The sequence below is a fragment of the Scyliorhinus torazame genome, chromosome 28 (genome assembly GCF_047496885.1).
Source record: "Scyliorhinus torazame isolate Kashiwa2021f chromosome 28, sScyTor2.1, whole genome shotgun sequence".
Lineage (NCBI taxonomy): Eukaryota > Metazoa > Chordata > Chondrichthyes > Carcharhiniformes > Scyliorhinidae > Scyliorhinus > Scyliorhinus torazame.
Genome location: NC_092734.1, coordinates 33,622,142 through 33,639,052, shown reverse-complemented (window position 1 = coordinate 33,639,052; position 16,911 = coordinate 33,622,142). Strand labels below are relative to the sequence as shown.

General features: G+C 53.0%; 1 protein-coding gene across 1 annotated transcript in view; it reads right to left on the bottom strand.

The window, feature by feature from the left end:
- Positions 1-16,383, bottom strand: part of zfand4 (zinc finger, AN1-type domain 4) — a 61,903-nt gene extending 45,520 nt beyond the window's left edge. The window contains exons 1-2 of the mRNA XM_072491839.1: positions 16,265-16,383; positions 6,287-6,611 (exon numbers count right to left, since the gene is read on the bottom strand). Coding sequence (XP_072347940.1) covers positions 6,287-6,470 — 184 coding nt within the window. The 5' untranslated portion in view covers positions 6,471-6,611; positions 16,265-16,383. The remainder of the gene's footprint in view (positions 1-6,286; positions 6,612-16,264) is intronic.
- Positions 16,384-16,911: the final 528 nt, after the last annotated feature.

The window sequence follows — 16,911 nt, the reverse complement described above, 5'->3', positions numbered from 1 at the left end:
TGCGATCACCCCACAGGCAAACATGTTTAAAATTGCTGAGGCGCGCTCCATCGCCGCTTGCAATGCCATGGTCAGGCAGAGTGGGGGGGCTGGCGCTTTTGTTGATGACTGATGTAAGTTGCAGAAGATGAAATTAATAAAGCCCCAGCAACAAGCCAGTAGGAGAACATGAGCGACAACAGGCAGCCAGGACTTAGGGAGATGGAGGGCAATGCATATAGATAGAGAAGCAGTGCCACCTGGTTGTGAGAGTGCAGAGATTTCTGGAGAGGATCCAACACACTGGAAATTCAAGGACATTTTTATGTACATGTCTTTGATTTTAAGGGGAAATGTTCCCACTATCTCCGCGTTGGATTGGATTTGTTTTTTGTCACGTGTACCGAGGTACAGTGGAAAGTATTTTTCTGCGAGCAGCTCAACAGATCATTAAGTACATGAGAAGAAAAGGAAATAAAAGAAAATACATAACAGGGCAACACAAGGTCCACAATATAACTGCATAACACCAGCATCGGGTGAAACATACAGGGGTTTAGTGTTAATGAGGTCAGTTCATAAGAGGGTCCTTTAGGAGTCTAGCAACAGCGGGGAAGAAGCTGTTTTTGAGTCTGTTGGTGCGTGTTCTCAGACTTTTGTATCTCCTGCCCGATGGAAGAAGTTGGAAGAGTGGGTAAGCCTGGTGGGAGGGTACTTTGATTATGCTGCCCACTTTCCCCAGGCAGCGGGAGGTGTAGATGGAGTCAATGGATGGGAGGCAGGTTCGTGTGATGGACTGGGCGGTGTTCACGACTCTCTGAAGTTTCCTGCGGTCTTGGGCCGAGCAGTTGCCATACCAGGCTGTGATGCAGCCTGATAGGATGCTTTCTATGGTGCATCTGTAAAGGTTGGGTTGGTAAGAGTTAATGTGGACATGCTGAATTTCCTTAGTTTCCTGAGGAAGTATCGGCGCTGTTGTGCTTTCTTGGTGTTAGCGTCGACGTGGGTGGACCAGGACAGATTTTTGGAGATGTGCACCCCTAGGAATTTGAAACTGCTAACCATCTCCACCTCGGCCCCGTTGATGCTGACAGGGGTGTGTACAGTACTTTGCTTCCTGAAGTGTTGCGTGAAGTCTTCACATGTTGCGAAGCCTGCAATTCTCTTTTCAATCCCTCGATTGACCCTGCCTCCGTGCCAGTGCATTCCAGATCCTAACCACTCGCTGCATACAAAAGTTTTTCCTCGTGTTGCCATGGCTTCTTTTGCCAAATACCTCAAGTCTGTGTCCCCTGGTTCTTGATCCTTCAGTTTCTCCCTATCTACTCTACCCAGACTCCTCACGACCCAAATCTCCTCTCTGCTAATTCATTCTGAAGTCAGAGGGTGAAGTCGGAAATCGGATGCCAATCTTTTAGTTACTGCTCGATTTATTTACCGCACGCAATATTACAGACGTCTGCCTCCTCTCTAACCAACACCCAGAGGTCTCTCTTTCTTTGTGCCCTTCATCTGGAGTCCTAGCCTTCATACAATTAGCGTACTATTAACACACTCAACCTTCTCTTCACCAAGGAGAACAGTCCCAGTTTCTCCAATCTTTCAGATAACTGAAGTCCCTCAACCCTCGTCCATCTATTCTGCACCCTTCAAATGTATTTACATCCTCCCACTAGACATAGTGCCCAGAACTGGACGCAATGGGACCATAGCAGTGTTTTATGCAGATTTAACATAACTCCCTTGCTTTGGTACTCCATACCCCTATTTATGGATCCTAGATGATTTATTAACTGCGCTCTCAAGCTGCCGTGGCACCTTCAGTGAGTTCGGCACTTGCATACCATCTCCAGCAACCTCTTTAGAATTGCATCCTTTATATTATATTGTCTCTATGCAAACAAATTCACTTCAGACTTTTCATTAAAAATTTGATCTGCCACTTGTCTGCCCATCCCACTCCCTATGTTATTTTGAAGTTTTACACTATCCTCCTCACAGTTCACTACGCTTCCCAAGTTTTGCATTGTCCACAAATTTTGAAACTGTGTTTTGTGCACCATGATCTAGGTCATTCATATCAGAAAGCAAGGGGACCCAACACTTGAGGAACCTCACAATAAACCTCCCTCCAGTCCAAAAAACAACCGTTATTTAGAACATAGAACATACAGTGCAGAAGGAACCCTGCGACCCATCGAGTCTGCACCGACCCACTTAAGCCCTCACTGCTACACTACCCCCGTAACCCAATAACCCCTCCTAACCTTTTTGGTCACTAAGGGCAATTTATCATGGTCAATCCACTTAACCTGCACATCTTTGGACTGTGGGAAACCGGAGCGCCCGGATGAAACCCACGCAGTCATGGGGAGAACGTGCAGACTCCGCAGAGACAGTCACCCAGCGGGGAATCGAACCTGGGACCCTGGCACTGTGAAACACAGTGCTATCCACAGCTACCGTGCTGCCCCAAATTTACTATGCTATTTGCTGTCACTCCGCCAGTTTCCATGTTGCTACTTTTTATTCTACCTGCTGTAACTTTGCTCGCAAATCTCTCGTGTGACACTTTATCAAATGCAGGTACACCACATCAACAGCATTACCCTCAGCAATCCTCTTTTTAAAAAATAATAGAATCCTTACAGTGCAGAAGGCCATCCAGCCCATCAAATCTGCACCCCCCCTAAAATATTGAAAGTTTGAATAAAAGTATTTAAAAAAAAAAAAAAAAAAAATCTGCACCGATCCTTCGAAAGACTACCCTACCCTCGGCCCAATCCCCCCACCTATTCAAACGACCCTACCCTAAGGAGCAATTAACGCGGCCGATCCACCCTAACCTGCACATTTTTGGACTGTGGGAGGAAACCGGAGACACGGGGAGAAGGTGCAAACTCCACACAGTCACCCGAGGTCGGAATCGAACCCGGGTCCCTGGCGCTGAGAGGCAGCAGTGCTAACCACTGTGTCAGTGAGCCACCTCTTCAAAAAAACTCAAGCAAGTTAGTCGAACATCATTTTCCCTGGCTTTCCTAAGTTAACCTGCATTTGCTGAAGTGACTATTAATTTTGCTCCGATTACAAAACCACGCAATTTTTTTTTGGTAACCTTGCAATTTTGTCAAAAATATCTAAAAGCCATGTATTTATTTTTCTACAGCAATGAAAGTTAGCCTTTCCCACTTCTTATTCTGCAAAAGGCACGAGTACCCATATAACAGAAATAGATGATCTGTCTGGGAATCTACAACTATGGTTCCGACAGTGATTCGGAGGTATTTGGCAAAGTAGGAACATTGAATGCAAGATTTGTAAGGTTTCATCATTTGAGAGGCAAATTCTAAAATGGGGTGAAATGTAATCCCATTCACCATGGTTCAGTATGCAACACTCTCTCCTGAGTTAGAAGGCTGTGGGGTTCAGGTTCAGCTTCAGAGACTTGAGCACAGGCTGAGAGAGCAAGACAATGTGGAGGGAGTCCCATCTTCCAGGTTTCAGCCTCCTTAACCAGAGATCCCATGAGCTCTCAGGTAGATGCCAAAGACCTCACAGTAGATTTGTAGAAGAGTAAGGGAGCTCACCCTATCTGGCTGCATCACAGCCTGGTATGGTAACTGCTCGGCCCAAGACCACAAGAAACTCCAGAGAGTCGTGAACACCACCCAGACCATCGCACGGACCCGCCTCCCATCCATCGACTGTCTACAACTCCTGCTGCCTTGGGAAAGCGGACAGCATAATCAAAGACCCCTCCCACCCGGCTTACTCACTCTTCCAACTTCCCGTACCAGCCTCCCCGAACAGGCGCCGGAATGTGGCGACTAGGGGCTTTTCACAGTAACCTCATTGAAGCCTACTCTTGACAATAAGCGATTTTCATTTTTTCCCTCGGGCAGGAGATACAAAAGTCTGAGAACACGCACGAGCAGATTCAAAAACAGCTTCTTCCCCGCTGTTAATAGACTCCTAAACGGCCCTCTTATGGACTGATCTGATTAATACTACACTCCTGTATGTGGCGCAGCACGGTAGCACAGTGGGCAGCACTGTTGCTTCACAGCTCCAGGGTCCCAGGTTCGATTCCCGGCTTGGGTCACTGTCTGTGCGGAGTCTGCACGTTCTCCCAGTGTCTGCGTGGGTTTCCTCCGGGCGCTCCGGTTTCCTCCCACAAGTCCCGAAAGACGTGCTGTCAGGAAATTTGGACATTCTGACTTCTCCCTCCGTGTACCCAGGTCAGGGGGATATCAGTCTTGTAGCTGTACTGGAACAGCTTGGCGAGAGATGTGGTTGGTTCTGTAGCACAAGTCTTCAGCAGCAGAGCTGGGCTGGTGGTTGGGACCCTTTCCTGTACTCGCTGCACTTCGCATCATGTGGAATTGAACTGGCTGAAGACTGGTGCTTGAATGACAAGAGCCTCAGGACACACATCCACTCAGCACTTCTGGTTGGAGCTGGTTGCAGGTGTTGAAGCTTTGTCTTTCACATTTATATGCTGACGATTTTCATGGAACATCCTTCTCCCTTCAGTTGCTTAATTCTTCACCACCATTTACATCTGGATATGGCAGCATTGCAGAGCTTTGATCTGATCTATTGGTTATGGGGTTGCTTCGCCCTGTCTCTCTAGCATGCAGAGCTGTGCTGTAGCTTCATTGGATTGACACCTCTTTTAGGTACACTCTGTGCGGCTCCTGGCAGGCTCTCTTACACACAGGGTTGAGATGTCCTCTGATGGCAACGAGAGCGAGGAATATGCCGGACATGGGGTTACAAGTTGTGGCGAAATACAACTCTACTGGTTTTTGATGGCCCACAGTGCCTCCTAGGTGCCCAGTTTCGAGCTGCCCGGAATGTTTCACGAAGCAGTTGTGCCACTCAACATGATGGGGGAACATCCTGAGTGCGAAAACGGGACTTCCTCTCCACATGATCTGGCACAGGCCCGATGGGCTGAATGGCCTCCTGTATCATTCTCTGATCAAAGTCCGAATCTGGGTTTTGGGGGCTACTCAGCAGCTCAAGTCGCGAAGAAGCCAGTTGATGACTATGGGGCCGGCCAGGATAACTGCTCCAGCTTCTCCAAAGGGTCTTCCTCACTGCTCCTCCAATCGCAGGTTCAGTCTCTCAAGGAACGGCATGAGCAGCACGGAGGAACCCAGCGATTGGAGGAGTAGCAGTAGTGTGCATGGGACAGACATAATCTGTGATTAGACGAGCGGATCCTCAAACGTTGGACAGCGACCTCTCTCTTATTTGCCACCCTGACCATCGATTCTTGCCAGGCTCTTGAGGGTGAATTTGTCTGCCACCCTCTTGTATTTTGAACCCTGTCCCCAACTCCTTCTGTGTGGCACTTACCAAATTTTGGAAATCCAGGTATACCACATCTACTGGTGCCCCTTTATCCATCCTACTAGTTACATCTTCAAAAAACTAATACTTTCGTCAAACAGTATTTCCCTTTCCAAAAACCATTTTGACTTGTTCTAATCATATGTTCAATAGGGGCTGTTTAGCACAGGGTTAAATCGCTGGCTTTGAAAGCAGACCAACGCAGGCCAGCAGCACGGTTCAATTCCCGTAACAGCCTCCCCGAGCAGGGGCTGGAATGTGGCGACTAGGGGCTTTTCACAGTAACTTCATTTGAAGCCTACTTGTGACAATAAGCGATTTTCATTTCATTTCATTTCACGTCTTTCTCAGTGCATTGTTCAGATTTCCTTAAAAATAAATTCCAGCATGTTCCCAATGACTGATGACCGGCCTTTAGGTCCCCATGTTCGCTCTGTTTTTTTTAAATCTCGGTGTTACATTTGCTGACCTCAAACATGCTGGGACTGTTCCAAAATCTAGAGAATTTTGGAAAAACAGTCAGAGCATCCAACATCTCTGCAGGCATCACTTTTAAAACACTACGATGTAGGCCATCAGGTGCTGGGGAGGCGAGGGTTTTTAAAGATTTGGTCAACGTGATGTCCTGAATGATTGTCAAAAGGGGCCAGGGAGTAATTTCCCCAGAGTACTTTTCACTTATCGACACTGGGACATGTCTCTTTTTGTCTCCCTTGCAACAGAACCTGCGCACGTAGCAATTTATCACCCACCCAGCCTTTACCAAACAACCAAAGGGATGCAAAACGGCAATCTAAGGCGTTACCCGGTTCGGAATCAGAAAATAAGCTGGAGAAAACGCGCTCTCTCACAGGAAAGGCTGGAAAAGTCAAACATGTGAAATACATCAATTGAAACTGAGAGCATTTGATCAAATTAACGGAGGATTGAAAAGAAAAATCATCTGCACCTTCTAGTCTTTGAATTTTCGCCTTCACAGAAATGACCGTCTCGAAAGGTGACACTCGGAGTTCAAAACAGGTTCCCGTGAGTGTTTCAATGAAAAGTTCCATTGTTTCATAAAAGGGGAGTTTATAACTTATCGGCCCAGAATTGTCGTCATTAAAGAAGGGAGGTTCCTTTTTGTTTTCCATTTTAACACATCCAGAAGCTTCAAACGAGGAGGGAAAGGGGGGGGCTTATGATGAAAGTTGCTCTCTCGACAGCTGCCGACGGGAATCGCATTCGAGCAGCAGCCGAGGCTGGTGGATGATGATCATAACCAAGCTCTCGGTCTGGTGGCAAAAAACAAGAACCCAATTACTTACGGAGAACATTAATCTTCATTGCTGAGTTACAGCGCACATTTCTCATTCAGCTAGAATCAATAATCTAATATGACAACAATCAAATTCCCAAATCCTATGCTGGAGAAAAATTTGTAACTTGGCCATTAGATCCGTTCTACACTATTGAACTCAAAGTGTAACAGCAACGTTATCACAAAAGCTAATTAATAGATACAAAGACACTTCTCTGAACACGGTTGCAATGGAATATACAGTTACTGAGCAATGTATTAAAGACTGGATGGAGCATTTTACAAGCAGCAGTAAACAGTAGCACAATTCCACCATGTCCATAACCAACAGGGACACACATAACGGGTAAGATAATTTGACAGGCGCACTCCCCAGACTTAACCCAGAGCTGCCATCACTGCAAGATGCACACACGGAGGCATGGGCACAGTCAGCGTGAGAGACACACACACACAGACAGAAACATACACACTCACTTTCATTAGTCAAATAGATTATCCATAAATTGGACCCAAGACCACCCGGAATGGGGGAAATGCATCTGGGAAGGAGCTGAACACCTCGGGTTCCCTCGCTGAGTGCACGCTTAAGCAAAGTGTCGACAGCGGAAGGAACATTTGTCTCCCACCCCCCCCCGCCCCCCCCGGCTACTCCAACCACCCACATGTGACGGAGAATACAGGTCGCGCATTGGACTGGTCTGACACCTGAGTTTACTGTGAAAAGAAGTCATCCTCGAATCCAGGGGACTGCCCAAGGAGGAGGAGCAGAAATTTCCAACTAACTATTCAAAAAAAGTGAAACTATTGCCTTCTGACCACGATACTAACCAAAATCCCTGGCCAGACACTTATATCCCTCTATCTGGCTGCTGCCTGTTGTTAAAATAAGACCGTTTTCCACTTGTGCATCATGTCTGGCTTCCAGAAGAGCTTCTGACCACACCCGTGTCCTCACTAAGACCATCTATTCCACCTCCGTAACATCACTCAACTGTAACTCTTTTGTGTGGCCTCCATTGTTCCACCTCCCTTTAAAACCACTCATCCAAATCTGTGCTGGCCACACACAAAGTCCCGTTTGCCATCTTCCTAGGCTCTAACTGGCTGATATTGGCTCCTGGTTCGACGGTACATCCGTTCTCAAATTTTTAATTGAAATTGCACCCGCAAGGGGTCATCAGCCAGACCTTCCCCTTCTCCAGGGGGATCAGTATCAGTGTAACACACACGCTCCCTTCCCCAGGGGGGTCAGTATCAGTATAATACACACCCTCTCCCAGGGCAGACAGTATCAGTGTAACACATACAACCTCCCCTCCCCCAGTAAGATCAATATCAGTATCCTCACCCAGGGGGATCAGTGTCACTGTAACACACACCCTCCCCCGGGGGTCAGTATCAGTATAATACACATCCTCCATCAGGGCGGACAGTATCAGTGTAACACACACCCTCCCCCGGGGGTCAGTATCACTGCAACACACACCCTCCCCAGGGGGGTCAGTATCAGTGTAACACACACCCTCCCCCAGGGGGGTCAGTATCAGTGGAACACACCCCCTCCCCTCCCCAGGGGGATCGGTATCAGTGCAACACACACCTTCCCCCAGGGGGATCAGTATGTGACACACACCCCCCCCCCCCCCCCAGGGGGATCAGTATGTGACACACAACCCCCCCCCCCAGGGGGATCAGTATGTGACACACAACCCCCCCCCCCCAGGGGGATCAGTATGTGACACAACCCCCCCCCCCCAGGGGGATCAGCTACAATGCAACATACACCCTCCCCCAGGGGGACAGTATCAGTGTAACACACACCCTCCCCAGGGGGTCAGTATCAGTGGAACACACCCCCTCCCCTTCCCCAGATGGATCAGTATCAGTGTAACACACACCCTCCCCTCCCCCAGGGGATCAGTATGTGTAACATACCCTCACCTCCCCAGGGGATCAGTATCAGTGTAACACACACCCTCCCCCAGGGGATCAGTATCAGTGTAACACACACCCTCCCCCAGGGGATCAGTATCAGTGTAACACACACCCTCCCCCAGGGTCAGTATCAGTGTAACACACACCCTCCCCCAGGGGGACAGTATCAATGTGACACATACACACCCTCCCCCCAGGGGAACAGCATCAGTGTAACCAACACCCTCCCCCGGGGGGGACAGCATCAGTGTAACCCCCCACATTCCCTCGCCCAGGGGGGACAGTAACACACACGCTCCCTTCCCCAGGAGGTTCAGTATCCATGTAACACACATCCTACTCTTCCCCCAGGGCAGACAGTATCAGTGTAACACATACAACATCCCCTCCTCCCCCAGCAGGATCAATATCAGTGTAACACACATCCTCACCCGGGGGATCTGTATCAGTGTAACACACCCCCTCCCCAGGGGGATCGGTATCAGTGCAACACACACCTTCCCCCAGGGGGATCAGTATGTGACACACAACCCCCCCCCCCCCCCAGGGGGATCAGTATGTGACACACAACCCCCACCCCCCCCTCCCCCCAGGGGGATCAGCTACAATGCAACATACACCCTCCCCCAGGGGGACAGTATCAGTGTAACACACACCCTCCCCAGGGGGTCAGTATCAGTGGAACACACCCCCTCCCCGCCCCCAGATGGATCAGTATCAGTGTAACACACACCCTCCCCTCCCCCAGGGGATCAGTATGTGTAACACACCCTCACCTCCCCAGGGGATCAGTATCAGTGTAACACACACCCTCCCCCAGGGGATCAGTATCAGTGTAACACACACCCTCCCCCAGGGGTCAGTATCAGTGTAACACACACCCTCCCCCAGGGGGACAGTATCAATGTGACACACACACACCCTCCCCCCAGGGGAACAGCATCAGTGTAACCAACACCCTCCCCCAGGGGGGGACAGCATCAGTGTAACCCCCCACATTCCCTCGCCCAGGGGGGACAGTAACACACACGCTCCCTTCCCCAGGAGGTTCAGTATCAATGTAACACACATCCTACTCTTCCCCCAGGGCAGACAGTATCAGTGTAACACATACAACATCCCCTCCCCCAGCAGGATCAATATCAGTGTAACACACATCCTCACCCGGGGGATCTGTATCAGTGTAACACACCCCCACTCCCCCAGGGGATCAGTATCAGTGTAACACACACCCTTCTCCCTCCCCCCCCCCCCCAAAGGGGGACAGTATCAGTGCAACACACCCTCCCCCAATGGAATCAGTATCATTGTAACACTGATGCACGATCAATTACACTCAAGACGAAGTGATTTCATAACTGAAGGCTTTAATCGACTAGAACTTGTTCCCCAGCAGCTTCGGTACAGAAAGTGAAGGCTGCTGGGACGGCACCGGTTCTTATACTCCGCCTGTCAGGGCGGAGCTACGTATCAACAGCCAATGGTAAACTCCTAGGTTTAACCAAGGGTCATCAGCCTCTTAGGTACAGCAATACCTGATAATACCACATTCACCCCCTGTTAAAAAAAAAGAGTCCGGCGGGGGTGGTGGCCTGTGGTAACAGTCGCCTTTAACATGGTATGATCAGATATGGAGGTACCGTGATACCTCCTTACAGGGCTGTCAAGAATATTTACAAAGTGTTCGTTCACGGTAAAGTCACAGCGAAGCAATCAGTCGATCGGGTGGCCTGGGCGACCTTCTGGATCGTCTGGGCTTCGGTGGTGATCCAGGTGGTTGCGACTCCGGGAGCGTGGTTTTGGCCTCCCTGGCAGCTTCTTCACCCCTAGGCGGCGCTGTTGGGGCAAACGATTGACGCGGGGGGGGGGGGGGGGGGGGGCTTGAGGCAATGCCCCTGCTGAGCAGGAATTGACACAGTTCGTCGCTCATAAAGGAGGACCCCCTATCACTGTGTATGTACGCGGGGAAACCGAACAGTGTAAAGATACCCTGGAGGGCCTTGATGACGGTGGTTGCGGTCATGTCTGGGCAGGGGATGGCGAATGGGAACCGGGAGTACTCGTCGATCACGTTCAGGAAATACGTGTTGCAGTCGGTGGAGGGGAGGGGGCCTTTGAAATCCATGCTGAGGCGCTCAAAGGGACGGGAAGCCTTTATCAGGTGCGCCCTCTCTGGCCGGTAGAAGTGCGGTTTGCACTCCGCGCAGATTCGGCAGTCACTGGTGACTGTCCTGACCTCCTCGGTGGAGTAGGGCAGGTTGCGGGTCTTGATGAAGTGGAAGAAACGAGTGACCCCCCGGGTGGCAGAGGTCCTCATGGAGGGCTCGGAGGCGGTCCACTTGTGCAGTGGCACAAGTGCCGCGGGACAGTGCATCAGGAGGCTCGTTTCGCTTCCCCGGACGGTACAAGATCTCGTAGTTGAAGGTGGAGAGTTCTATCCTCCACCGCAAGATCTTGTCGTTTTTAATCTTGCCCTGCTGTGCATTATCGAACATGAAAGCAACCAACCGTTGGTCCGTGAGGAGAGTGAATCTCCTGCCGGCCAGGTAATGCCTCCAATGTCTCACAGCTTCAACTATGGCTTGTGCCTCTTTTTCGACCGAGGAATGGCGAATTTCGGAAGCATGGAGGGTACGGGAGAAGAAAGCCACAGGACTGCCCGCTTGGTTGAGGGTGGCCGCCAGAGCTACGTCGGACGCATCGCTCTCGACCTGGAAGGGGAGGGACTCGTCGATGGCGCGCATCGTGGCCTTTGCAATGTCTGCATTGATGCGGCAGAAGGCCTGGCGGGCCTCCATCCACAGGGGGAAGGTTGTGGACTGGATTAGGGGTCGGGCTTTGTCTGCGTAGTTAGGGACCCACTGGGCGTAGTAACTGAAAAACCCTAGACAGCGCTTCAGGGCCTTGGGGCAGGTGAGGGAGGGGGAACTCCATAAGGGGGTGCATGCGCTCAGGGTCGGGGCCTATACTGCATTTCGCACTACATCGCCTAGAATGGATAGACGGTCGGTGCTAAATACGCATTTATCCTTATTGTACGTTAAGGATTTTCGCGGTATGGAGAAATTTGCGGAGGTTGGTGTCGTGGTCCTGCTGGTCATGGCCGCAGATGGTGACGTTATCCAGATACGGGAACGTTGCGCGTAAGCCGTACCGGTCAACCATTCGGTCCATCTCTCGAAGACCGAGACCCCATTAGTGACACCAAAGGGAACTCTTAAAAATTGATAGAGCCGTCCATCTGCTTCAAAGACAGTGTACTTGCGGTCACTATTACGGAGGTGGTAGGCGGACTTGAGATCCACCGTTGAGAAGACCTTGTATTGCGCGATCCTGTTTACCAAGTCGGCTATACAGGGGAGAGGGTACGTGTCCAGCTGCGTAAATCTGTTGATGGTCTGACTAGTCAATGACCAGCCTATGTTTCTCCCCGGTCTTTACCACCACTGCTTGAGCTCTCCAGGGACTGTTGCTCGCTTCGATGACCCCTTCCCTCAGCAGCCTTTGGACCTCTGACCTGATGAAGGTCCGGTCCTGGGCACTGTACCGTCTGCTCCTGGTGGCGACGGGTTTGCAATCCGGGGTGAGGTTCGCAAACAGGGAAGGCGGGTCGACCTTAAGAGTCGCGAGGCCGCAGACAGTAAGGGGGGGTATAGGGCCGCCGAATTTAAAGGTCAGGTTTTGCAAGTTACACTGGAAGTCCAACCCCAGGAGTGTTGTCGCGCAGAGGTGAGGCAGGACATAAAGGTGGAAATTGTTAAATCTTCTGCCTTGGACAGTGAGGTTTGCTAGGCAGAACCCCTTTATCTCCACCGAGTGTGACCCGGAGGCCAGGGAGATCCTTTGGTTTACAGGGTGGGTAACAAGTGAACAGTGCCTTATGGTGTCGGGGTGAACAAAGCTTTCCGTGCTCCCAGAGTCAATCAGGCAAGACGTCTCGTGCCCGTTGATGAAGACCGTCGTTGTTGCTGTTGCGAGTGTCCGAGGTCGACTTTGGTCCAGTGTCACCGAGGCCAGATGAAGCAGATGCGAGTTCTGATTGGGCAACGTGTAGTCGGCCGTGCTGGGGGCCTGGGGCCGCATCCAAGATGGCGTCTCCCATGGGTCGCACATGGTGGCCGGGGATGGACAAGATGGAGGCGGGGATGGACAAAATGGCGGTGCTCACCCGTCCAGCGTAGTGTCCGGGGGGCAAGATGGCAACGCCCGTGGCCCTAGGATAGGGGGGGTGGCGGTGAGCACTGGCCGGTCGGGGCCTGAAGGGGGGGTTGCCGCGGCGGTCCGGAGTTGCTGGAGACCGGCGCGGTCACGGCAGACCCCCACAACGTGGCCCTTCTTGCCGCACCCTTTGCAGGTGGCGGTGCGGGCCGGGCAGCGCGGGCGGGGATGATTCGCCTGCCCGCAGAAGACACAGCGGGGCCCGGCGGCATTAGCGTGCCGTCTCGCAGCGCAGCCCTGCGGGGTCAGGGGGAAGGTCAGTGGGGCTGCCGCTGCGGGGTTGCCGCTGCGGGGTGCCACGCAGCCCAGGGGGCCGTCGCGCGGTCGGGCGCATAGGACTGCGCGTTTTAGGAGGCTACGTCTATGGACCCTGCCAGTGCCTCTCTAAGTCCCAGGGTGTCCTTTTCTAGGAGTCTTTGGAGGATCTCTGAGCTCATACCTGCTACGAAGGCATCCCTGATTAAAAGTTCCGTGTGCTCGTTCCCCGAAACTTGCGGGCAGCCACAGTTTCGGCCCAGCACCAGTAGCGCCCGGTAGAAATCCTCCAAAATCCTCCAACGATTCCCTGGGGCTTTGCCGTCTAGTTGCAAGCAGATGACATGCGTAGATCTGATTTACAGGGCGGATATATCCTTTTAACAGTTTGATCGCGGCATCATAGTCCTCCGCCTCCTCGATAAGGGTGTAGATCCCAGGGCTGACCCTTGAGCACAGGAGATGCATTTTCTGTTCTTCTGAGGGGGTGCCTCCGGCCGTCTCAGGGTAGCCTTTAAAACACGCCAGCCAGTGTTTAAATATCGCAGCCGAGTTCTCCGCGTGGGGGCTGAGTTGTAGGCACTCCGATTTGATTCGGAGATCCATCCTTCCAGCTTAAGTCTAGTCGATTAAATGGATGCACGATCAATCACACTCAAGACGAAGTGATTTCATAACTGAGGGTTTTAATGGACTAGAACTTGTTCCCCAGCAGCTTCGGTACAGAAAGTGAAGGCTGCTGGGACGGCACCGGTTCTTATACTGCGCCTGTCAGGGCGGAGCTACGTATCAACAGCCAATGGTAAACTCCTAGGTTTAACCAATGGTCATCAGCCTCTTAGGTACAGCAATACCTGATAATACCACACACACACCCTCTCCTCCCCCAGGGGGATCAGTATCAGTGTAACACACACCCCCTCCTCCCCACCACCACCCCCCGCCGCCCCAAGGGGGACAGTATGAGTGTAACACACAACCCACCCTCCCCGAGGGGGATCAGTATCAGTGTAACACATACCATCACCTTCCCAGGGGATCAGTATCAGTGTAAACACACACCCTCCCCCAGGGGGATCAGTATCAGTGTAACACACACCCTCCCCCAGGGGTCAGTATCAGTGTAACACACACCCTCCCCCGGGGGTCAGTATCAGTGTCGCAGACACCCTCCCCCAGGGAGATCAGTATAACACACACCCTCCCCTCCCACAGGGGTGGGTCAGTATCAGTGTAACACACACGCTCCCCTCCCCCAGGGGTCAGTATCGAAGTAACATACACCCTCCCCTCCCCCAGGGGGACAGTATCAGTGTAACACACCATCCCCCCCAGGGGGATCAGTATCAGTGTAACACACACCCTCCCCCAAGATGAATCAGTATCATTTTAACACACCCTCACCTCCCCCAGGCGGATCAGTATCAGTGTAGCAGACACCCTCCCCCAGGGGGATCAATATCAGTGTAACACACACCCTCCCCCAAGATGAATCATAGACATAGAACATACAGTGCAGAAGGAGGCCATTCGGCCCATCAAGTCTGCACCGACACACTTAAGCCCTCACTTCCACCCTATCCCCGTAACCCAATAACCCCTCCTAACCTTTTTTGGTCACTAAGGGCAATTTATCACGGCCAATCCACCTAACCTGCACGTCTTTGGACTGTGGGAGGAAACCGGACCACCCGGAGGAAACCCACGCAGACACGGGGAGAACGTGAATCAGTATCAGTGTAACACACACCTTCACCTCCCCCAGGCGGATCAGTATCAGTGTAACACACCCTCCCCCAGGGGACAGTATCAGTGTAACACACCCTCCCCTTCCCCCAGGGGGACAGTATCAGTGTAACACACCCTCCCCCGGGGGAAAGTATCAGTGTAACACACCCTCCCCAGGGGGATCAGTGTAACACACCCTCCCCTTCCCCCAGGGGGACAGTATCAGTGTAACACACCCTCCCCCAGGGGACAGTATCAGTGTAACACACCCTCCCCCAGGGGACAGTATCAGTGTAACACACACTCCCCCAGGGGACAGTATCAGTGTAACACACCCTCCCCAGGGGGATCAGTATCAGTGTAACACACCCTCCCCTTCCCCCAGGGGGACTATCAGTGTAACACACCCTCCCCCAGGGGACAGTATCAGTGTAACACACACTCCCCCAGGGGACAGTATCAGTGTAACACACCCTCCCCTTCCCCCAGGGGGACAGTATCAGTGTAACACACCCTCCCCCAGGGGACAGAATCAGTGTAACACACCCTCCCCAGGGGGATCAGTGTCAGTGTAACACACCCTCCCCTTCCCCCAGGGGGATCAGTGTCAGTGTAACACACCCTCCCCTTCCCCCAGGGGGACATTATCAGTGTAACACACCCTCCCCTTCCCCCGGGGGGACAGTATCAGTGTAACACACCCTCCCCCGGGGGAAAGTATCAGTGTAACACACCCTCCCCAGGGAGATCAGTGTAACACACCCTCCCCTTCCCCCGGGGGGACAGTATCAGTGTAACACACCCTCCCCCGGGGGAAAGTATCAGTGTAACACACCCTCCCCAGGGAGATCAGTGTAACACACCCTCCCCTTCCCCCGGGGGGACAGTATCAGTGTAACACACCCTCCCCCAGGGGACAGTATCAGTGTAACACACCCTCCCCAGGGGACAGTATCAGTGTAACACACCCTCCCCTTCCCCCAGGGGGACAGTATCAGTGTAACACACCCTCCCCCAGGGGACAGTATCAGTGTAACACACCCTCCCCCAGGGGACAGTATCAGTGTAACACACCCTCCCCTTCCCCCAGGGGGACAGTATCAGTGTAACACACCCTCCCCCAGGGGACAGAATCAGTGTAACACACCCTCCCCAGGGGGATCAGTGTCAGTGTAACACACCCTCCCCTTCCCCCAGGGGGATCAGTGTCAGTGTAACACACCCTCCCCTTCCCCCAGGGGGACATTATCAGTGTAACACACCCTCCCCTTCCCCCGGGGGGACAGTATCAGTGTAACACACCCTCCCCCGGGGGAAAGTATCAGTGTAACACACCCTCCCCCAGGGGACAGAATCAGTGTAACACACCCTCCCCAGGGGGATCAGTATCAGTGTAACACACACTCCCCCAGGGGACAGAATCAGTGTAACACACCCTCCCCCAGGGGGTCAGTGTAATTCCCCTCCCCTGTTGTGGCCCGCACTCACCGGGCTCCGCCGCCCGCCGTTCCCTCTCACATCCTCGGGCCGACCTCTCTCCAGCGCCGCTGGATCTCAGCCTGCTCCGTGGGGGTGGGAGGGGGACTTTGTGACGACAGCGTGACTGACGGCCGCCGCGGCCAATCAGGGAGCGGGGTGCGTTCCGTCTGGAACGTCAGCGTCGACGCCGACCAATGGGGAGCGGGGCTCTGGGGGAGGGGGCGGGGAGCGGGGCTCTGGGGGAGGGGGCGGGGCCGGCGCCGCGCGCAGGCGGCCCGGATGTTGCCGCTCATCTCCAACAACAATCAGCACGTGACCATGGGGCCGGCCCCGCCCCCTCCTCCCCTCAGCCCCGCCCCCTCCTCAGCCCCGCCTCCCCCTTCCCCCACACACAGCAACATGAAGCCCAGTGACTCCCCAGCACCTTTCGCAGGTGTACAGCCCCCGGTCGTAGGTCGCGGAGGCCTTGTTGACCCGCCTCGGCCCAACCTGGGCCACCTGCCTGCAGGCCGCTGGCTTTGTCTCCGTGTTCCTAGAAGGTCGCCGTGCCTGGTGGAGCTGCTGTCCCTCCCCGCCAGCAGCTCTATGGTGGGGGCCGATCGAACCGCCATCCACTCCCTGTACACAGTCGAGCAGTTGTTGCTTAGCCGCTCTCC